Below are 24,646 nucleotides of genomic sequence, written 5' to 3' on the forward strand. Positions count from 1 at the left end.
TCGGCAGTGGAGGAGGCCCAGGACTTGCATGTAATTGGTGGAGTGGGAGGGGGGGAGTTAAAGTGTTTGCTACAGGGCAGTGGGGTTGTTTAGTGCATGTGTCCCAGAGATGTTTTCCAAAGCATTCTGCAAATTGGCGTCCTGTCCCACCCAATGCAGAGGAGACCATACCGAGAGCAACAAACACAGTAGATGATGTGGGTGGAAGTACAGGTAAATTTCTGTTGGATGTGGAAGGATTCTTTGGAGCCTTGGACAGAGGTGAGGGGGCTGGTGTGGGCACAGGTTTTGCACTTCCTGCAGTGGCAGGGGAGATGCCGGGAGTGGATGGTGCGTTGGTTGGGGGTCATGGACCGAACAAAGGAGTCGCAGAGGAAATGGTCTCTGTGGAATGCATATAAGAGTGGGGAGGGAAATATATCGCTGGTGGTGGGGTCTGTTTGTTGGTGGCTGAAATGACAGAGGATGATGTATTGTATCCAGAGGTTGGTGAGGTGGAAGGTAAGGACCATTGGGGTCTGTCCTTGTTGCGATTGGAGGAGTGGAGTTCAATGAGGGAGATGCGAGAAGTGGAGGAGATGCATTGGAGGGCATTGTTGACCGTGTGGGAGGGGAAATTGCAGTACCTGAAGAAGGAGGCCACCTGGGATGTTCTATGTTAGAATTGGTCCTCCAGGGAGCAGGTGCCGCAGAGGCAGAGGAATTAGGACTAAGGGATAGTGCATTTGCAGGAGGCAGGGATGCAAGGAGGCATAGTCCAGGTACCTGTGGGAATCGCTGGATTGGAAGTATATGGCAACATTGAGTCGGTCACTGTAGATGGAGATGAGGGTCCAGGAAGGGGAGGGAGAGGATGCAGGTGAACTCAGACCATCCAACCCAAAACGGACATTTTCTTCAAACCCATTGACTCCCACAGCTACCTGAACTGCACCTCCTTTCCACCTACCACCCCACCACCCCCAACTGAAAAACACCATCCATTATTCCCAAGTCCTTGCCTCTGCCGCATCTACTCCCAGGAGGACCAATTCCAACATAAAACATCTCAGATGGCCTCCTTCTTCAAGAACTGCAATTTCCCTTCCCACGTGGTCAAAGATGCCCTCCAATGCATCTCCTCCACTTCCTGCACCTCCACCCTTGAGCTCCACCTCTCCAATAACAAAGATAGAACTCCCCTGGTCCTCACCTTCCATCCCACCAATCTTCGGATACGATGCATCAGCCTCCGCCATTTCAGTCACTTACAAAATGACCCCACCACCAGGGATAAATTTCCCTTCCCCACCTCTATCTGCATTTGGCAGAGACTATTCCTTCCGCGACTTTCTTGTTGGGTCCACGCTCCACTTCCGGCACTTTCCTTTGCCACTGCAAGAAGTGCAAAACCTGTGCCCACTCTCCTCCTCACCTCTGTCCATGGCCCCAAAGGTTCCTTTCACATCTGACAGAGATTTATCTGTACTTCCACACACGTCATCTACTCCGTCCGTTGCTCTTGATGTGGTCTCCTCTACATTGGGGGGACAGGACGGCAATTTGCGGAATGTTTCAGGGAACATCTCTAGGACACCCACACCAAGTCCTTGGCCTCTTCCACTGCCAAACTCTAGCCACCTGACATCTGGAGGAAGATCACCTCATCTTCTGCATTGGGACCCTCCAACACATGAGATCAATATGGAGTTCACCAGTTTCTTCATCTCCCCTGCCCCCACCTTATCCCATATCCAACTTTCCAACTGAGCACCTCCCTTTTGAACTGTCTTACCTGACCATCTTCCTTCCTACCTATCCACCCCACCCTCCTCTCTAGCCTATCACCATCATCCCCTACCTGGAGGTTGGCAAACCCGGTGCCACTGTTTAAGAAGGGCAGTAAAGACAAGCCAGGGAACTATAGACCGGTGAGCCTGACCTCAGTGGTGGACAAGTTGTTGGGAGGGAATCCTGAGGGATAGGATGTACATGTATTTGGAAAGGCAAGGACTGACTTGGGATAGTCAACATGGCTTTGTGCGTGGGAAATCATGTCTCACAAACTTGATTGAGTGTTTTTGAAGGAGTAACAAAGAAGATTGATGAGGGCAAAACAGTAGATGTGATCTCTATAGACTTCAGTAAGGTGTTTGGCAAGGTTCCACATGGGAGACTGATTAGCAAGGTTAGATCTCATGGAATACAGGGAGAACTAGCCATTTGGATACAGGACTGGCTCAAAGGTAGAAGACAGAGGGTGGTGGTGGAGGGTTGTTTTTCAGACTGGAGGCCTGTGACCAGTGGAGTGCCACAAGGATCGGTGCTGGGTCCTCTACTTTTTGTCATTTACATAAATGATTTGGATGTGAGCATAAGAGGTACAGTTAGTAAATTTGCAGATGACACCAAAATTGGAGGTGGACAGCTAAGAGGGTTACCTCAGATTAGAACAGGTTCTTGACCAGATGGGTAAAAAGTGAAGTCTGCAGATGCTGGAGATCAGAGCTGAAAATGTGTTGCTGGTTAAAGCACAGCAGGTAAAAAATGAGGTCTGCAGATGCTGGAGATCACAGTTGAAAATGTGTTGCTGGTTAAAGCGCAGCAGGTTAGGCAGCATCCAAGGAATAGGAAATTCGACGTTTCGGGCATAAGCCCTTCATCAGGAATGAGGAGAGGGTGCCAGGCAGGCTAAGATAAAAGGTAGGGAGGAGGGACTTGGGGGAGGGGCGATGGAGATGTGATAGGTGGAAGGAGGTCAAGGTGAGGGTGATAGGCCGGAGTGGGGTGGGGGCGGAGAGGTCAGGAAGAAGATTGCAGGTTAGGAGGGCGGTGCTGAGTTGAGGGAACCGACTGAGACAAGGTGGGGGGAGGGGAAATGAGGAAACTGGAGAAATCTGAGTTCATCCCTTATGGTTGGAGGGTTCCCAGGCGGAAGATGAGGCGTTCTTCCTCCACGGGGTGGTTGGGTTGGTTGGTCCGGGCATCCCTGAGGTGTTCTCTGAAGCGTTCCACAAGTAAGCGGCCCGTCTCCCCAATGTAGAGGAGGCCATGTCGGGTGCAGCGGATGCAATAGATGATGTGTGTGGAGGTGCAGGTGAACTTGTGGCGGATATGGAAGGATCCCTTGGGGCCTTGGAGTGAAGTGAGGGAGGTGGTGTGGGCGCAAGTTTTACATTTCCTGCGGTTGCAGGGGAAGGTGCCGGGAGTGGAGGTTGGGTTGGTGGGGGGTGTGGACCTGACGAGGGAGTCACGAAGGGAGTGGTCTTTGCGGAACGCTGATAGGGGAGGGGAGGGAAATATATCCCTGGTGGTGGGGTCCGTTTGGAGGTGGCGGAAATGACGGCGGATGATACGCTGTATACGGAGGTTGGTGGGGTGGTAGGTGAGAACCAGTGGGGTTCTGTCTTGGTGGCGGTTGGAGGAACGGGGCTCAAGGGCGGAGGAGCGGGAAGTGGAGGAGATGCGGTGGAGGGCATCGTCGATCGCGTTTGGGGGGAATCTGCGGTCCTTGAAGAAGGAGGCTATCTGGGCTGTGCGGTGTTGGAACTGGTCCTCCTGGGAGCAGATGCGGCGGAGTACGAAGGAATTGGGAATATGGGATGGAGTTTTTACAGGGGACAGGGTGGGAGGAGGTGTAGTCCAGATAGCTGTGGTATGAAGGAATTGGGAATATGGGATGGAGTTTTTACAGGGGGCAGGTACGAAGGAATTGGGAATATGGGATGGAGTTTTTACAGGGGGCAGGACGAAGGAATTAGGAATATGGGATGGAGTTTACAAGCACAGCAGGTCAGGCAGCATCCATGGAACAGGAAATTCGACGTTTCGGGCCAGAGCCCTTCATTGGGAATGAGGAGAGTATGCCAGGCAGGCTAAGATAAAAGGTAGGGAGGAGGGGCGATGGAGATGTGATAGGTGGAAGGAGATCAAGGTGAGGGTGATAGGCTGGAGTGGGGTGGGGGCGGAGAGGTCAGGAAGAAGATTGCAGGGAGTTTGAGGGAATCAACTGAAACAAGGTGGGGGGAGGGGAAATGAGGAAACTGGAGAAATCTGAGTTCATCCCTTGTGGTTGGAGGGTTCCCAGGCGGAAGATGAGGCGCTCTTCCTCGACCGTCGTGTTGTTATGTTCTGGCGATGGAGGGGTCCAAGGAACTGCATGTCCTCGGTGGAGTGGGAGGGAGAGTCAAAGTGTTGAGCCACGGGGTGATTGGGTTGGTTGGTCCGGGCGTCCCAGAGGTGTTCCCTGAAGCGTTCCGCAAGTAGGCGGCCCGTCTCCCCAATATAGAGGAGGCCACGTCGGGTGCAGCGGATGCAATAGATGATGTGTGTGGAGGTGCAGGTGAATTTGTGGCGGATATGGAAGGATCCCTTGGGGCCTTGGAACGTGCAGCCCTCCACTCCCTCCGCTCCAACCCCAACCTCACCATCAAACCGGCAGACAAGGGAGGCGCGGTAGTAGTTTGGCGCACCGACATTTATACCGCTGAGGCCAAACGCCAGCTCGCGGACGCCTCCTCTTATTGCCCCCTTGACCATGACCCCACCTCCCACCACCAAACCATCATCTCCCAGACCATCCATAACCTCATCACCTCAGGGGATCTCCCATCCACCGCCTCCAACCTCAGTCCCACAACCCCGCACCGCCCGTTTCTACCTCCTGCCCAAAATCCACAAACCTGACTGCCCCGGCCGACCCATTGTCTCAGCCTGCTCCTGCCCCACCGAACTCATCTCCGCGTACCTCGACACGGAGGTACTGTCCCCTTTAGTCCAAGAACTCCCCACCTACATTCGGGACACCACCCATGCCCTCCACCTCCTCCATGATTTTTGCTTCCCTGGTCCCCAACGCCTTATCTTCACGATGGATATCCAGTCCCTGTACACCTCCATCCCCCATCACGAAAGACTCAAAGCCCTCCACTTCTTCCATTCCCACCGCACCAACCAGTACCCTTCCACTGACACCCTCCTTCGACTGACTGAACTGGTCCTCACCCTGAATAACTCTTTCCAATCCTCCCACTTCCTCCAAGCTAAAGGAGTTGCCATGGGCACCCGCATGGGCCCCAGCTATGCCTGTCTCTTCGTAGGATATGTGGAACAGTCCATCTTCCGCAACTACACTGGCACCACCCCCCACCTTTTCCTTTGCTACATCGATGACTGTATCGGCGCTGCCTCGTGCTCCCACGAGGAGGTTGAACAGTTCATCAACTTTACCAACACCTTCCATCCCGACCTCAAATTCACCTGGACTGTCTCAGACTCCTCCCTCCCCTTCCTAGACCTTTCCATTTCTATCTCGGGCGACCAACTCAACACAGACATCTACTATAAACCGACTGACTCCCACAGCTACCTGGACTACACTTCCTCCCACCCTGCCCCCTGTAAAAATGCCATCCCATATTCCCAATTCCTTTGTCTCCGCCGCATCTGCTCCCAGGAGGACCAGTTCCAATACCGTACAGCCCAGATTGCCTCCTTCTTCAAGGACCGCAGATTCTCCCCAGACGTGATCAACGATGCCCTCCACCGCATCTCCTCCACTTCCCGCTCCTCCGCCCTTGAGCCCCGCCCCTCCAACTGCCATCAAGACAGAACCCCACTGTTCTCACCTACCACCCCACCAACCTCCGTATACAGCGTATCATCCGCGGTCATTTCCACCACCTCCAAACGGACCCCACCACCAGGGATACATTTCCCTCCCCTCCCCTATCAGCGTTCCGCAAAGACCACTCCCTTTGTGACTCCCTCGTCAGGTCCACACCCCTCACCAACCCAACCTCCACTCCCGGCACCTTCCCCTGCAATCGCAGGAAATGCAAAACTTGCGCCCACACCTCCTCCCTCACTTCTCTCCAAGACCCCAAGGGATCCTTCCATATCCACTACAAATTCACCTGCACCTCCACACACATCATCTATTGCATCCGCTGCACCCGATGCGGCCTCCTCTATATTGGGGAGACGGGCCGCCTACCTGCGGAACGCTTCCGGGAACACCTCTGGGACGCCCGGACCAACCAACCAAACCACCCCATGGCTCAACACTTTAACTCTCCCTCCCACTCCACCGAAGACATGCAGGTCCTTGGACTCCTCCATCGCCAGAACATAACAACACGACGGTTGGAGGAAGAGCACCTCATCTTCTGCCTGGGAACCCTCCATCCACAAGGGATGAATTCAGATTTCCCCTCCCCCCACCTTGTCTCAGTCGATTCCCTCAAACTCAGCACCACCCTCCTAACCTGCAATCTTCTTCCTGACCTCTCTGCCCCCACCCCACTCTAGCCTACCACCCTCACCTTGACCTCCTTCCACCTATCACATCTCCATCGCCCGTCCCCCAAGTCCCTCCTCCCTACCTTAGTCTGCGTGGCACACTCTCCTCATTCCTGATGAAGGGCTCTGGCCCGAAACGTCGAATTTCCTGTTCCTTGTATGCTGCCTGACCTGCTGTGCTTTAACCAGCAACACATTTTCAGCTCTTGACCAGATGGGCCAATGGGCTGAAAAGTGGCAGATGGAGTTTAGTTCAAATAAATGCAAGGTGTGAATTTTGGGAAAGTGAATCTTAGCAGGACTTATACACTTAATGGTAATGTCCTCGGGAGTGTTGCTGAACAAAGAGACCTTGGAGTGCAGGTTCATAGCTCCTTGAAAGTGGAGTCGCAGGTAGATAGGATAGTGAAGAAGGCGTTTGGTATGCTTTTCTTTATTGGTCAGAGTATTGAGTACAGGAGTTGGGAGGTCATGTTGCGACTGTACAGGACATTGGTTAGGCCACTGTTGGAATATTGCATGCAATTCTGGTCTCCTTCCTATCGGAAAGATGTTGTGAAACTTGAAAAGGTTCAGAAAAGATTTATATGGATGTTGCCAGGGTTGGAGGATCTGAGCAACAGGGAGAGGCTGAACAGGCTGGGGCTGTTTTTCCTGGAGCGTCAGAGGCTGAGGGGTGACCTTTATAGAGGTTTACAAAATTATGAGGGGCATGGATAGGATAAATAGGCAAAGTCTTTTCCCTGGGATCGGGGAGTCCAGAACTAGAGGGTTTAGATTTAGGGTGAGAGGGGAAAGATATAAAAGAGCGCTAAGGGGCAACACTTTGACACAGACGGTGGTACATGTATGGAATGAGCTGCCAGACGATGTGGTGGAGGCTGGTACAATTGCAACATTTAAGAGGCATTTGGATGGGTATATGAGTAGGAAGGGTTTGGAGGGATATGGGCCAGGTGCTGGCAGGTGGGATTAGATTGGGTTGAGATATCTGGTCGGCATGGACAGGTTGGACCAAAGGGTCTATTTCCATGTTGTACATCTCTATGACTCTATGACTCTAGGTGAAACAAGTAATGTGGACCATAAGTAGCTGACGATGACCTCATGTGAGAATCTTGCAACCATCTGGACTTAATATCGAGTTCAATAATTTTCGGGCCTGAACACGACCTCCCATGTCCTTACCCCAATGCTCACACGTCAGACCTTCTCATCACATGGGTGACTACAAAAAAAAACTATTATTAGCTACTAATGATCCACTTTAGCAGCAAATGATTCTCCCAGGCTAATTTTTACCCATTCCATTGTCAATCCAACTGTTTTTCTCCCTCTCTCTTTCTCTGGGCTCCATCTCCACCTATCGTTTATTCGTTCTTCCGATCTTCAGCATATATCATTACCAATTCCTAGCTACAAACAGTTCTGATGAAGGGTCACTGAACCCAAAATGTTAGCTTTGCTTTCTGTCCAGAAATGCTGCCAGATCTGCCAAGATCTTCCCACAATTTCTGATCTTGTTTCTGATTTCCAGCATCCGCCCTGGCTCTTCAAATGAGCATTATTACCTCCTGTCTATCTCCTACTTTCTCACTTGCGCATATTTCTTTCCGAATCATCATCCATTATGTTATGACACGGTGGTGAAACCCTCTGTTAATTAAACCAAACTCCCAGAAAAGCTCATCTCACCTTGTAATCTGTATGAGTGACAGAGAACTCCCAAATTCTACTATTCAAAGAAAATAATATTAAAGTGAACATTAAATAACAACTATTCAAAACTCTAAGTCCCCCTTTCTCTTAACTGCTTATTAGCTGCCTCCAACAAAATGTGGGGAAATAGAAAAATCTTGAAAAATGTGCATATCGCAGAAGGGGAGTTGCTGGATGTCTTGACACACATAAAAGTGGATAAATCCTCCGGACCTGATCAGGTGTACCCTAGAACTCTAGTAACTGATCACTGGCCCCTTTGCTGAGATAGTTATATCATCAATAGTCACAGGTAAGGTACCGGAAGAGTGGAGGTTGGCTAACGTGGTACCATTATTTGAGGAAGGTGGTAAGGAAAAGCCAGGAAACTATAGACTGGTGAGCCTGATGTTGGTGGTGGACAAGTTGTTGGAGGGACTCATAAGGGACAGGATTTACATGTATTTGGAAAGGCAAGAATTGATTAGTGATTGTCAGCATGGCTTTGTGTGTGAGAAATCATGTCGAACTAGACTGAGTTTTTTGAAGAAGTAACAAAGAGGATTGATGAGTGCAGAGCGGTAGATATGATCTATATGGACTTCAGTAAGGCGTTCAAAAAAGTTCTCCACGGCAGACTGGTTTGCAAGGTTCGATCTCATGGAATACAGGAAGAATCAGCCAATTGAAAACAGAACTGGCTTAAAGGTAGAAGACAGAGCGTGGTGGTGGAGAGTTGTTTTTCAGACTGGAGGCCTGTGACCAGTGGAGTGCCACAAGGATCAGTGCTGAGTCCACTACTTTTCATCATTTATATAAATGATTTTGGTGTGAACATATGAGATATGGTTAGTAAGTTTAGATGACACCAAAATTAGAGGTGTAGTGGACCCATTGAAAAAGGATACCCCAGAGTACAATGGGATTTTGATGGGCTAAGAGGTGGCAGATGGAGATTAATTTAGATAAATGCGAGGTGCTGTATTTTAGAAAAGCAAATCTTAGCAGGACTTATACACTTAATAGTAAGTTCCTAGGGAGTGTTCCTGACCTTGGAGTGCAGGTTCATCTTTCCTTGAAATTAGAGTCGCAGGTAGATAGGATAGTGAAGAATGTGTTTGATATGCTTTCTTTTATTGGTCAGAGTATTGAGTACAATGAAATACATAGGTTATTAATCTAAATTTATATTAAGTTTTGCGCAGATATATATAAAACATAGGAATCTGTTCAATCTTATCTGTACTTTTTCCTTTAAATCCACAATAGCACATCTGCTATCATATATTTTACAACCCGCAGTATGTACAATTTGTAAATTAAAACTCTGTAATGTAAGACTCCAATGAAATTTTTCCATGAATGTAAAAGGATTGTGACCTGTGCACACAACTGTCTCTGATACATAGTTCATCGCATAAACTTTAAAATGTTATAAGACCAGGACCAAACTCAATAATTCTTTTTCAATAGTAGTGGATTTTCTCTGGTGAGTGTTGAGTTTCTTTGAAAAGCAGCCAATTGGCCATTCAATTCCATCATCATCTTCTGGTCACAGTACAGCTCCAACTCCTATATCACTAAAATCAATTGCATTTTTGAAGGGTTTCAAAAAATTTGGTGTAACTAAAACTGGTAGTTAATACAGCTTTTAAATTCTCAAATGCTTCCTAGAATTGTGCTGTCCACCGAAATTTTGTGTTCTTCTTTCATAAAGCCATTAGTAGTGTCGTCTTGCTGCTGAAGTTTGGAACAAACATCTGGTAGAATCTGCTTAGTCCCAAAATTCGAAGCAACTCTTTCTTTGAAGTTAGTCATGGAAATTTCTCATGGCTTTGCCTTGAGGTCAACTTTCCATGACCAATGTTATGTCCCAAGAACATCACCTCTGCCTTTGTGAATTCCATTTTATTTAAGTTTATTACCAGTTTCTCATAATCATTCAAAGAGCTCTGCCAATTGTACCATGTGATCTTTCCATGATTCACTAAAGATCACTCCATCATCCAGATAAACTACACAATTTGTTACTCCGGTACAACCCTGTTCATGAGTCTTTGAAATATGGCTGGTACGTTCTTCATTCCAAAGAGCATCACATTGAATTGATATAACCTATTTGGGGTTACAAACGCAGAAACTTCTTTCGTTTACTCTGATAAAGGTGCCTACCCATAACCCTGCAGTAAGTCCAACTTCATGATGTTAGTGGTTTGTCCAACTTTCTCTATTTAGTCCTCCAGTCTTGGTATTGGGTATGAGTCCGATTTTGTTACGGCGTTGGCCTTCCAATAGTCCACACAAAATCGTTGAATCTCATCAGATTTTGGAACTAACACAATCAGTGAACTCCACTCACTCTGATTTGGTTCAATGATAACTTAACTGAGCATTGCGTCCACTTCTTTCTAGACCTGTGTGGCTTTGAAAGGATTATGTCTATAGCGGTGTTGTTTTATCAGAACACATTCCCTACTTCTACATGATGCACAATAGTATTAGTCCTCCCCATCTTATGCCTGCATATGTCCTCATACTGCTGCAACAAACCTTTCAACTGGGATCTTTGCTCCTGAGACAGATAGTTCACTAACCTATCCTACTCTTCAAGGACATCCTCATTATTTAAGGTATTTTGAGGTACATCAAACTCCATGATATCTGGATTTGATTCCTCACTCTGCAGGTCAGTAACTAACACTGTTTCTCCAGTTCCCTGTCTCTGTTATAGTAAGGTTTCAACATATTCACATGGCACACCTGATACAGCTTTCTTTCTATCTGGCATCTTTACCAGACAGTTTACCTGACTCAACGTTTCCTCAGTTTGATAGGAACCACTAAACTTGGCTTTGAATGGATCTCCTACCACTGGTAACAATACTGATACTTCATCCCCATGGGAAAATGTCTGAACTTTTGAGTTTTTATCTGTCACCTGCTTCATTTTATGCTGTGTCCTCTTCAGGTGCTATTTAACTAACTCACTTACCCAATTTAATCCCTCCCTCACCTCAGATACATAATACAAAGTCAGTTAGGTCTCTGACTTTGGTTCTGTCAGTTTTTCTTTAATTCATTTCAAAGGCTATGTCACTTCATGTCCGAATATTAACTCAATATTAACTGAGTAGATTCATTTGGGGCATCGCTAATGTCAAACAATGTGAATAATTTCAGGTAATCCTCTCAGTCTGCTCTTAACATGATCTTCAGAGTCTGATGCCTGCTCCCTGGGATTCAGGATGGTATGTACCTGATTTAAAGTGCTGTATGCCTAAGCTATCTGAGACTTCCTTAAACAGCCTAGCAGTAAAAGTAGACCCTTGGTCTGACTGAATTTCTCTGGGTAGCCCATACCACTTAAAGAAAGCTACTAACTCTTCCACCACCCTTTTCGCCTTAATACTTCGTAATGGAATTGCCTCTAGAAATCTGGTAGACATATCCATTATGGTTAGCAAGTACTAGTTCCCACTTTTAATTTTAGGGAGGGGACCTACACAATCAACCAAAATCTAAAAGGTTTTGAGTGTAGGAATTGGCAACAAAGGTTTTATTACTGTCTGTGGCTTCTGTACCATTTGGCATGTATGACATGTATGGCAACATTTAACTACATCCTTGTGCAGTCCGGGCCAAGAGAAGTGTTTTCATACCTCAGCCTGAGTCTTCCTCACATCAGGATGACCCCCTACTGGTAATTCATGTACTACCAATAACTTACTGTCTGTGTGCTACCAACAACACAATCTGGTGCACATTCTTCCCCCCCCCCACTTCTCCTATGTATTAACCTGATATTTTCATCTTAAGATTCTATCTTTAAGATAATAACCGTCAGGGATTCATTTTGATTCCTTTTCTGAGTATGCATCTGTATTTATGTATTTTATTGCCTTGTCTTTCTGTTGTAAGTGCATTAGCCTTTCAGGACTGAACACTTCTGCCTGACCCTCTGCCTGTTCAGATTTTTCTTGCACCATTACATCAAACAGGGTGGAAGCTAACTGAACCTCAATGCATTTGTCTTTCTGTTTCGTGTCTGCTTCTTGCTGTGACTTATGATAGTGGTATCTTGTTGCTACACAGTCTGGTAAAATTCCAGGGTATCTTTCTTTTAACTCCTCAGTTCCCTGGCCTTCCTTTGGCTTCTCCACAAGGGGTGTCACTCCCACCTTAGATCCTGCTAAATTGTTGCCAAGAACAAATGGTATTCCTGGAACTGACAATCTGTCAATCACTACCCAGTCTTGAGTTGGCTGTCCAACCTGATCTTACATAGGGAAATGCTAAAGTTTACTGTCCATCTGTTCCACAAATTACTACTCTTGGGCAAACATCAGAAAGAGTGCAAATATGTTCATCTCTTGCTATTAGAGACTGATTAGACCCCATTTTTCTCAAAAATATAACTTCTTTCCCTTCTCCTCCTGCTCTTCTTGAGTAAACTTTACCCACAGAGGTAAAGTCTTTATAGAGATCAGGCACTAACTCATTACCCAGCCCCTGCCTAGGCTGTGCACATTCCTGCAGCTTCTCGATTTTTTTTTCTTGGAGTTTCCTTTATTACTAATACCACTGGCTTGACCTCCTGTACCACATATTTTCCCAAAATGCCTTTCTTAAACCACCAGCACTGTGACTTTACGTGTCCCACCTTCTGGCAGTGAAGACACTTCTTCCTAGTGCCTCTCTTAAACCACCAGCACTGTAATTTTCTGTGCCCCACTCCATTACAGTGAAAATACTTGAGGCCTTTCACCACCTTTCCATCCTCTTGGGCTTCTTTTTTCACCTGTGGTAAACTATTACCTGTGTGTTCTAATTTTTGTTCTGCAGTGTAGGATCTCCCCTTCTCCCAGGATGAAATTCTTGCCTGAAGCTAGGTTTCACCTGCACCAATGCATATTCATCTGCCATCCCTGCCACTCTTCTTACTACTTAAACTTTCTGTTCAGCCACATGAATTCCTATTATCTCTGGAAGTGAGTTTTTAAACTCCTCCAGCAGAATAATCTCTCTTGGTGTCACAAGTCTGATCTTTTTTTGAAGGCCCAATCCCATCTATCAAAATTACCATGCTTAATTCTTTTGAACTCAGCATAAGACTGACTTTGTTCCTTCTTTATGTTTCTGAGCCCCTGTCTAAACACTTCTGGTACCAACTCATCAGCACTCAAAATGGCCTGTTTGACACCTGCATAATCTCTTGACCCCTCATCTGACAGCACTGCAACTACTTCACCAGCTCTGCCTACCAGTTTAGTCTGAACTAGCATTACCTACAAGTTCTCTGGCCGCTCCATCTGCCTAGCCAATTTTTCAAAGAACTAAAGAAAGCTTTGACATCTTGCTCGTCAACATGTGGCAATGTTTTAACATTTATTTGCATCACTACCTTCTCTCTTCATCTCCATCCTGTTAATTTGACTTTTCTGACTATTTCACAACTTCTAAAGTTCAAATTCTCTCTCACTTTCTCTTTCTCTCTCTGCTCAGCTAAGAACCTTCTCTCCCTTTTTATTCCTTATTCTTTCTTTTTCTCTCTCGTGCCTCTTCTTTCACTTCCTTTGTCTTCTAACTCTGCTTGCCTCAATTGCAATTCAAGTTTTTCTAAATCTACTGCACTTGTCTGTTTCTCTGATACATCTAAGTACTTGATGAACTCCGAAGAAGGGCTCATGACTGAGACGTCGATTCTCCTGCTCCTTGGATGCTGCCTGACCTGCTGCGCTTTTCCAGCAACTCCAAAAGCTTTCCTTTTGTCCCCGGCTAAATTCAACTCTAACTTATTTGCTCTTTGTAAAAGTATGCCCTTCCTCTGGCTTTTTAAACATTTTTGACAAATTTGGGAAGCATCTTCAAACCCCATAACCCCTTTAGCAATCTTAAGAGCCATTTCTCTTACTTTTAATTTAACCAACCGCAAGTAACCAAAATTTAAGCAAATTGTCTCACCTACCTTTTATTTAAAGATCTAGGACATTAGTGGGCAAGTGTTTAAATGTGCTGAAACCTTTCATACCCAAAACCTGTTCAAATCTGTCCAAATTGTAGACTGGATCTGTCTAAACCTGTCCAAGTCTCGACCGAGACCCTAAACTGTTACACCATGGTGAACCCCTCTGTTAATTAAACCAAATACCCAGAAAAGCTCACCTCGCCTTGTAATTTGTTAAACTATGAGTGACCAAGAACTCCCAAATTTCACTATTTAAAGAAAATAATATCAATTTTCTAACTCTAAAAGTGAGCATTAAACAACTATTTACAACTCTAAGCCACCCTTTCTCCTAACTGCTTATTATCTGCCTCCAACTCTATGACAATATGCTGTTCCAATAAGACACTTATTCAAATTACATCAACTTAATGTCAAAACCACACAACTACTGTTGTCTTTGGTGTCTGTCGTCTTCTGGCTGAAGATCTCCCTGGGTCTTTTTCTTTCTTTTTATTGCAAATATGTTTCATGTGAAAAAGTACCTTTGGTATAGAGAGTTTCCTAATTTCTTGGGTCTCTCTCAATGGCAGTTTCTCTGTCTCCAATTTTCAAAATGTCTGCATTTTTATATCCCCAATGTTGGATCGTCTCATTGATTCGATGTTGGCAAAACATTAAATCCAAACTTGACTGGGTTTTAGTATCCTGGGACATAATTTAAATTAATTGATTGATTTAAATTTGAATTGTTGTCAAAAATCAGGTATCCATTTCACAGCTAAAAGTTACATGTTTTCAATTTTCCAATACACTCTGGGACTGCCATCTAGTCATATCACATGTTCTCATAATCTCTCAGTTCAGAACAGCATTCACTCTCTCTTAAAAGTACGTACACGCCTTGAACTTCATAACAATTGCCTCTTGAATGCCACAATTAAACCTGCTTCCACAAAGTTAATCCTGTGCAGGTGCTACTTGATAGTATTGTTAATGACACCTTTCATCACTTTACTCATGATTGAGATTAGTCTGATGGGCGATAATTGACTGCATTGGATTTGTACTGATTTTTGTGTATATGACATGCCGAGGTAATTCTCCACATTGCCAGTGTTTTGTGTGAAATGGAACAGCTTGGCTAAGGGAGTGGTAAGTTACTTAGTAAAAGGCTTCAATACCAATGCCAAAATGTTGTTAGGGCCATAGTCTTTGCAGTATCCAGTGCCACCAATCATTTCCTGATATAAAACAAAGTGAATTGAGTTGGCTGAAGACTGGCATCATGAGTCATTGACTCGACACTCCTGATTGGTAATTACTGCAAAGGCTTCAGCTTTATCTTTTACACTGACTGTCTGCCCCCTTTGTTAAGAATGGGATGAAGCACGCTGTTTACCAATAACTCCTACAAAGACAGGTAACATAGTGCCTATTCTCTTTAGGTAATCTTGTCAAGGAAGTTCCAGAAAAATTGCGCAATTCTGGTGAAGATTTAACAAATCCATAGTCTTCAACTCTGTTTCAGAGTGTCCTGTTTATCACTCCAGCTATATAAAATATTCCCTTTAAATAATGAATATCTGTTCACGTACCTTTTTAACCCCTCAGTGCCTTGGGTGACTGTAGAGTGCACATTCTCTGTGTCTGTGGATTTCCTCCCAGTGCTCCGATTTCCCCCCACAGTCCAAAAATGTGCAAGTTAGGTGAAATGGCTATGCTAAATTGCCCTATAGCGTCCTGGAATATGTAGGCTAGGCGAATTAGTCATGGTAAATGTAGGCTTACAAGGATTGGGTGGAGTATGAGTCTATGTGGGATGCATTTCAGAGGGGTGGTGCACTTATGGCTTCTATCCACACTGTAGGGATTCTGTGGCTAGAATGAAAGACCTTGGAGAAAAATTGGCCAAGCTACTGGGTCAAAAATATGGGCAAGCGAAAGCTCTACCTCTCAATAAATCTGTCAACAAAAACAGAGAATGCTGGAAAAACACAGCAGATCTGCAACCTCTGCAGAGAGAAAACAAACTTAGTCCATCGACCTTTCATCAGAACTGAAGACAGCTAGGGAAAAATGGAATGTACTTACATGCAGATATTGTTAAACTCAGCATTGAGTCCTGAAGGCTATAAGGTACCCAACTTCAATACACATTCTGTTGTTCATTCTCTTCCCCTATACCCCTCGGCCCTGTCTTGTATGGGCTGCTACCAGCACAAGCACACCATTTTCAAACATTTACACTTCCCCTTTGCACTATTACTAGCTATTATCTCTCAGTTTATCATCAGCGATCTCTTTGTTTGTATATCTTTTTTTCTCTCGCTGTTTGAGTGCCATCTCCATGTACTGTAGTCTCCAACCCCATGCCCCATTCCAATCCTATCTTTAGCCTATATTCCATCATTTCCCAGCTGCCTTCAGTTCTCACAAATGTCGCTGGTTCTTGAAATGTTAATTCTGTTTTCCTTCTACAGATGCTGCCAGATCTGCTGAGTTTCTCCGGCACACTCTATTTTTGCATTGGGGAAAACACTGGGACTAGGCATACCCTTTTATATAAAATGTTCATTAAGCAATTTCTTATTTTTCAAAATACTCAAACAGTTTTCAAGCATTAAACAGATTGTATTTTACATTTTGACTGTCTTCATGGCATAAAGTGCTTTATATCAGGGGTAGATGAGAATATGGATCTCAAAACGTAATAGATCGGTATGAAAATGTATCTTTTCATTTTCTGTATTTTTGATTGTGGATTGAAATGGGAAAAGGATTGTTTAAAAAAACAAAGATTGCAAAGGATTGCAGCAGGTTTTATGAACAAGCTATCTGACACTCATTGTACTATTGTTTATACAGCTGTATGTTCAAACCATTTCCAGACAATCGCGGGTATATTTGAATGGAGCTTTAACGAGCAACAAGTAACTGATTGTGACCAGTTATTAACGACAACAGCCTTCTGCCTCACAACAGCTATGTGATTGGCTCCGTGCAATTTAACAGCTTGAGGCAGTAACTGTCTTATTAAAAACCATCAAACCACAGTTTTTTTTTCTCCTGTGTGTTTGTCTGGATGTGTAAGGTAGAGTTTATCATTAGCTTACAGTTTTAACAGTAGCATTAAAAGCTGATGTTCCATAATTGTTTACCTGTAGCTAGAGTATTTATTTGTAAGAAACAATAAATCTTATTAAATATAGAACTCTGCTCTATTCTTTTGTCAATATGGGTCTGAATTCTGTTTACTTTATACACTAGGGGGTCATGAGTTCAAAGTGAGAGGGGAAAAGGTTAGGGCAGAAGGTGGTGGGTGCCTGGAATGCATTGCCCGCAGAGGTGGCAGGGACAGGGACAGGAATTATAGCGTCATTTAAGATACATCTAGACAGATATATGAATCGACAAGGAGCAAAGGGATACAGATCCATAAAAAATAGACAGCAGAATTAGACAGAGGATATGGATTGACGCAGGCTTAGAGGGCCGAAGGGCTTTTCCTGCTCTGTAATGTTCTTTATGCTTTATTCTTTGTTGTAAACTCTTGTATGATGATTTCAGGAATAACAGAGCTTGATTTCCAACACACCACTCTTGTTGAATGACTGAGCAGGCTGAATGGTTTACTGCTGCACCTACTTTTGTATATAAACAAATATATTTTTGATACTATGATAGGCAGTACTTCTGACTGGAGAACAGGGAACAGCAAAAACAGTCATGATTAAAGGCTATCTGAAGAAATATGATCCAGAAGAGCATCTGTCCAAGAGTTTGAATTTCTCATCTGCTACAGAACCCTACATGTTCCAGGTAATGTGTTCTACATGTAGAAGCTCAAAAGGAACTTGATGGATCTAATGAGAACATAGGACATAGAACATTACAACGCAGTACAGGCCTTTCAGCCCTCGATGTTGCGCTGACCTGTGAAAGCAGTCTGAAGCTCATCTAACCTACACTATTCCATTCTCGTCCATATGCCTATCCAATGGCCATTTAAATGCCTTTAAGTCAGTGAGTCCACTACTGTTGCAAGCAATGTGTTCCATGCCCCTGCTACTCTGAGTAAAGAAACCACCTCTGACATCTGTCCTATATCTATCACCCCTCAATTTAAAGCTATGCCCCCTCATGCTAGCCATTGCCATCTGAGGAAAAAGGCTCTCCCTGTCCAACCTATCTAACCCTCTGATTATCTTATATGTCTCAATTAAGTCACCTCTCAACCTTCTTCTCTCGAACGAAAACAGCCTCAAGTCCCTCAGCCTTTCCTTGTAAGACCTTCCCTCAATACCAGGCAACATCCTTGTAAATCTCCTCTGAACCCTTTCCAAAGCTTCCACATCCTTCCTATAATGCAGTGATCAGATCTGTGTGCAATATTCCAAGTGCAGCTGCACCAAAGTTTTGTTTAGCTGCAGCATGACCTCATGGTTCTGAAACTCAGTCCCTCTATCAATAAAAGCTAACATACCATATACCTTTTTTAACAACCCTGTCAACCTGCGTGGCAACTTTCAAGAATCTAGGTACACCGAGATTTCTCTGCTCATCTACACTTCCAAGAAACTTACCATTAGCCTAGTACTCTTCATTCCTGTTACTCCTTCCAAAGTGAATCACCTCACACTTCTCTACATTAAACTGTGTTTGCCACCTCTCAATCCAGCTCTGCAGCTTATCTATGTCTCTCTGTAACCTACAGCATCCTATGTCACTACCCATAACTCTAGCGTCATCCAAAAATTTACTAACCCATCCTTCTTTGCCCTCATCCAGGTCACTTATAAAAATGACAAATACAGTGGATCAAAACAGATCCTCGCAGTACAACACTAGTAACTGAACTCCAGGATGAATACTTCCCATCAACCACCACCTTCTTTTAGCTAGCCAATTTCTGATCCAAAAGGCTAAATCGCCCTCAATCCCATGCCTCAATATTTTCTGCAATAGCCTACCATGGGTACCTTATCAAACGCCTTACTGAAATCCATATACACCATATCAACCACTTTACCTTCTTCCACCTGTTTGGTCATTTCAAAGAATTCAAAAGGGTTTGTGAGGGATGACCTACCCTTCATAAATCCGTGTTGACTATCCCTAATCAACTTATTCTTTCCAGATGATTATAAATACTATTTCTTATAACCCTTCCCAACACTTTACACACAACCCAAGTAAGGCTCACTGGTCTATAACTACCAAGGTTGTCTCTACCCCACTTCTTGAACAAGGGGACAACATTAGTCTTTTAGCACTATTCCTGTAGACAATGGCAACATAAAGATCTAAACCAAAGGCTTGGCAATCTCCTCCCTAGTTTCCCAGAGAATTCTAGGATAAATCCCATCCGGCCCAGGGGACTCATCTATACTAAAACTTCACAGGATTGCTAACACCTCCTCCTTGTGAACCTCAATCCCATCTAGTTTAATAGCCTCTATCTCAGTATTCTCCTTGACAACCTTGTCTTTTTCTAATGTGAATACTGACAAAAAGTATTCATTTAGCACCTCCTCTGACTTCACACACAACTTCCCACTATTATCCTTGATTAGCCTGAATCTTACTCTAGTCGTTCTTTTATTCCTGATATACCTATAGAAGGAGGAAAAAGTGAGGTCTGCAGATGCTGGAGATCAGAGCTGAAAATGTGTTGCTGGAAAAGCGCAGCAGGTCAGGCAGCATCCAAGGAACAGGAGATTCAACGTTTCAGGCATAAGCCCTTCTTCAGGAATCCTGAAGAAGGGCTTATGCCCGAAACGTTGAATCTTCTGTTCCTTGGATGCCACCCATACCTATAGAAGGCCATAGGGTTTTCGTTGATCCTGTCCACCAACAACTTCTCATGACACCTCCTGGCTCTTTTTATCACTCTCTTTGGTCTTTCCAGCCTAACATGTAACTCTCAAGCACCCTAAACTGAGCCATCGCATCTCATCCAAATGTAAGCTGCCTTCTTCTATTTGACGAGAGATTCAACTTCCTTAGTAACCACTGCTCTCGCACTCAACAACCTCCTCCCTGCTTGACAGATACACACTTATCAAGGATCCGCAGTAGCATTTCCTTGAATAAGCTCCACATTTCAATTGTGCCCAATGCCTGCAATTTCCTTCACTATCCTATGCATCCTAAATCTTGCCTTTCCCCCAGCTATAACTCCTTCCCTGCAGTATATACCTATCCCTTTCCATTGCTAAAGTAAACATAATTGAATTGTGGTCACTATTACCAAAGTGCTCATCTATCTCCAAATCTCACACCTGGCCAGGTTCATTACCCACTACCAAATCTAATGTGGTCTTGCCCCTTGTTAGCCTGTCTACATACTGTGTCAGGAAACATTGGGAAAAAAACTGACCCATTTAAAGCACTTGAGCTATAGTATTCCCAATGAATATTTGGAAAGTTAAAGAACTCATAACAACTACCCTGTCACTCTCGCTCCTTTGGAGGATCATCTTTGCTGTCCTTTCCTCTACATCTCTGGAATTATTCAGAGGCCAATAGAAAACTCCCAACAGGGTGACCTCTCCATTTCTAACCTCAGTAGACCAGTCCTCAAACACCCTTTCTGCAACCATAGTACTGTCCTTGACTAACAACGTCACTCCACCTCTTACCATTTTCTCTGTTTTTACTGAAACATTGAAATCCCAGAACCTGCAACAATCATTCCTGTCCCTGCTCTACTGATGTCTCTGAAAGGGCCACAACATTGAAATCCAGATGCCACCCATGCTGCAAGTTCACCCACCTTATTCCAGTTGCTCCTGGCATTGAAGTAAACACTTCAAACCAACTCAGCGAAAGTGAGAACTGCAGATGCTGGAGATTAGAGCAAGAGAATCAACATTTTGGGCAAAGGACTTTTGCCCATGATGACGATTCTCCTGCTCCTCAGATGCTGCCTGACCTGCTGTGCTTTTCCAGCACCACATTCTCGACACTTCAAACCAACTTCATGCTTGCCAGTACCCTCTTGCGACCTTGAAACCTTATTTCTGACTTCACTACTACTCTCAACCTCCTGTATACTCAAACTACAACTTAGGTTCCCATTCCCCTGCTGAATTAGTTTAAACCAACCTAAAGAGCATGAGCAAATTCCCCCCTCAAGATATTGCTACCCCTCTGGTTCAAGTGAAGACCGTGCTGTTTGTAGCTTTAAGCTTCCATCCTAGCTTCCTGAATTTCTGCCTTAAATCCCAATCTCTCTTCCTACCTATGTTGTTGGTGCCTATGTAGACCACGACTTGGGGCTGCTCCCCTTCCCACTCAAGGATCCTGAAAATGCATTCAGAGACATTACAAACCCTGGCATCTGGGATGCAACACACCAACCATGAATCACTCTCATTCCCACAGAGCCTCCCATCTGTCCCCCTAACTATGGAGTCCCAGATGACTAATGCTCTGCTCATGTTACCCCTTACCCTCTGAGAACAGGGACAGACTCTGTGCCAGAGACCTGTTCCCTATTGCTTACCCCTGGTAAGTCGTTTCCCCCCCCCCCCCCCCCCCCCCCCCCCCCCCCCATCAGTATACAGAATGGTATACTTGTTATTAAGGGGAATGGCCAGAGGGATGGCTACACTGCCTGCCAGTTCCCTTTCCATCTCCTGACATAACCCATCTACTGTCGTCTTTTACCTGAGGTATAACTACCTCCCTGTAACTCCTCTCAGTAACTCCCTCCACTTCCCAAATGATCCAATGTTCATCCAGCTCCAGCTCCAGTTCCCTAATGTGGTTTTTGAGGAGCTAGAGTTGGGTGCACTTCCCACAGATGCAGGTCACAGTCCTGATGCCAGTTGTATGTCCAGTAGGAGCACTCATCATTTCACTTTAAGTTATTTTGTCAGGAATGAATGTTAGTAAATTGTACACTTTCATCTAGTAATTTTCTGCTAAACAAATAATCAGAAGTCAGCATCCTGAAGTCTCAGTTTCCAAATTTAAGATCAATTTGGTGTGGACCATATATCATGTTTAAGACTTTAGTTTAGTAAGCAGTGTTTGTCATGAAAAGCAAGAAATTCAAAAGCTGATGTAGCTAAAGTTTCTCAAACAATTGGTTCAGAGATATTATTACACACCTCTAGAGCAGGTTGGACTTGAACCCGGGCCACCTGATCCAGACTAGGGACACTACCACTATGTCATAAGCGTCCCTAGGTCGTGGCGAAAATGATTGTGGTAGTCTGGTTCAACTGACACAGTGGTAAGGAAGTCAGGCACACTTTAATCTTTGCAACTGGAGGAAATTCCTGCTCATCGGAACAGTATTTTTAAAACAAAGTACTATGACTGACATGCTTTATAAGAACTGCAGTGATTATGTAATCATTGCATATCTTACTGTTCCTTGTATTGTTGCTGCATGTTTGTATTCAGATAAATGGAGGTGAAATAATGGGTGCTATGTGGTTTGACAGTTAGGGAAGGAGACAAGAGACATTGTTCCACAAAAAAGGCGATCGAAGTAATGATCTTTTTTCCAAAACTGACAGCAAAAAGATGTGGGGCATTTTCAATTTACATCCTCCAAACAGGAGTACCCCAGGGTTAATTCAGCATGAGATTTCATATAAATTACATTGAAACAGTGAAGCTTCTTTCATATCATAAAGTACAGAACTATAGGAGTGCACTGGCATTAAATTTTCCAAATAACAGTAAGTACATTTCTTTGCAGAGAACTGTTGAAAGTTATGTAGAAAAACGTGTGGGGAGTACATATGGGCCACCAAGTGGACGGAAAATGACAATATTTGTTGATGATATCAACATGCCTGTTATCAATGAATGGGGAGATCAGGTAAAATACATCAAGTTTAAAAACTTAAGCATAGCATTTTTCACTGATAGGGCCTTAACAAATTTTAGACGTTTACCCAGAAGAGGAGTACTTTCCAGAACACAACTGAATGTCCAAAAAACATGGCATTTGTAAATATTGCTATTGTATATTATTACTTATAATTGAATTTGAGTCAAGGCAGATTGTTAAGCCCTATGATGTTGATTTGCCTAGCCTGACGGCACTCTAGGATTTTGCATTGCTTGTAAAAAATTGAATGTCGTAAAAAGATTGATTTTTATTCTACTGTAAAGAATGAAGATTTATTTGATAGAGTTGGAAACACCAAAGGATATTGACAAATGCCATTAACAAATCAAGCTTAGAAGACCTCTGGTTTGTACCTCCAAAGAACCTACTCCAGTGTAAAGTGAGCCCTCTCTCAATGAAGTTTCTCAAACTACTTTTCAAATTCTTAACTAATCAAATTCGTAATGAACTGTTATATTGTGTTGCTATATCAACAATTTACTGGTCTATAATGCATGAGAAACACCTCTATATATTATTTTTAAAAGTACATAAATTTGACATAATAATATATTGAGCAAAACTTAAACTTTCCAAAGCCAAGGTCACTTATTTGGGACATGTTATGGACAAGGTCAAGTATTGCTAAAGAAGTTGTAGTTCAAATGAACTATTATGGATGCTCCTATTTTAAAACTAAATGAAATATACCATACCTCCTCAGATTTGGATTTTACATTGTGTTTGTCCCACATTTCAGCACAGTCACACTTTATTAACAAGCATTGTAGAAGGATCAATACAGGGCAGAATTCAGTAATCATATGACTAGGCAGAATTTTGTCAGAATAAATGTGCCTGCATTGGCTGCTCCAAAATTTAAACAGACCTTTCAAAATAACAAGTAATGACCTTGGTGTGATGATGGGAACTATGTTGTTACAAGGTAATGATACAAACATAAAGCCTCCTGTCTTATATATTGCAAGAAAACACAATCCTTGGGAGTGAAGATACTCCAAATTGGAAAGGAATCATTAAACATTGTTATGACTCTTCAGCGGTGTGAAATACATATTTTCAGAAATGGCAGCAGATCCGTGATCAACATGGATAATAATACACTATACCCTATTTTAATTTTTCTGAGCTTCGTGAGTCAGTAGCTTTAAACTTTAGCTCTCAGTAATTCAGTGAAAGCAAAACGTAGACAACAGCAATCATACAAATTTAAACAAATATAACCAGTGAAACAGTTTTTGAAATTTGTATTGTACTATGCAAGTAAACAACCCCAGAGTCATCCAGTACAAGGTAATGGAGCATACCTTTTTTTGACATACTAAAAAGTACAAAACGGCTATCTAAAGCTTAAGCAACAATATTTGTCTTTTTTCTGTTCTTCAGATCACTAATGAAATAGTGCGTCAGATGATAGAAATGCATGGAATGTACAATTTGGATAAACCGGGAGACTTTACAAAAATTGTTGATGTGCAACTAATGGCTGCAATGATTCACCCAGGAGGGGGACGCAATGATATTCCACAACGGTTAAAGAGGCAGTTTACTGTCTTCAACTGTACATTACCTACTGACGCTTCAATTGACAAAATTTTTGGTAATTTTCAATTTGTCGGCTTTATACAAATGCTATTGTTACTCTGTCACACACTTGTCCCATGAATAAACTAAGCAGTTTAGTGCCATTGAGAAATGAATGTTTGAACAAGGAATCTAGGCTGTAAGATAGCGCCCTGTAGTAACCACTGCTTTCTGTTCAATCAGATGACAAAAGTGCTCATTGTCTGCTCACAACAGCCTGTATCAGTCTCCATCTTTCAAAGGAAAATAGTCAAGATATGGCATAT

At 43.8% G+C, this 24,646-nt stretch overlaps 1 protein-coding gene across 1 annotated transcript in view; it reads left to right on the forward strand.

The window, feature by feature from the left end:
- The window catches only part of LOC132834399 (dynein axonemal heavy chain 8-like), a 1,143,262-nt gene that overhangs the window by 842,934 nt on the left and 275,682 nt on the right, over positions 1-24,646 (forward strand). The window contains exons 54-56 of the mRNA XM_060853284.1: positions 17,609-17,743; positions 22,641-22,763; positions 24,183-24,396. Of these exons, the coding sequence (XP_060709267.1) occupies positions 17,609-17,743; positions 22,641-22,763; positions 24,183-24,396 (472 nt within the window). The remainder of the gene's footprint in view (positions 1-17,608; positions 17,744-22,640; positions 22,764-24,182; positions 24,397-24,646) is intronic.

Source organism: Hemiscyllium ocellatum, chromosome 3, assembly GCF_020745735.1.
Source record: "Hemiscyllium ocellatum isolate sHemOce1 chromosome 3, sHemOce1.pat.X.cur, whole genome shotgun sequence".
Lineage (NCBI taxonomy): Eukaryota > Metazoa > Chordata > Chondrichthyes > Orectolobiformes > Hemiscylliidae > Hemiscyllium > Hemiscyllium ocellatum.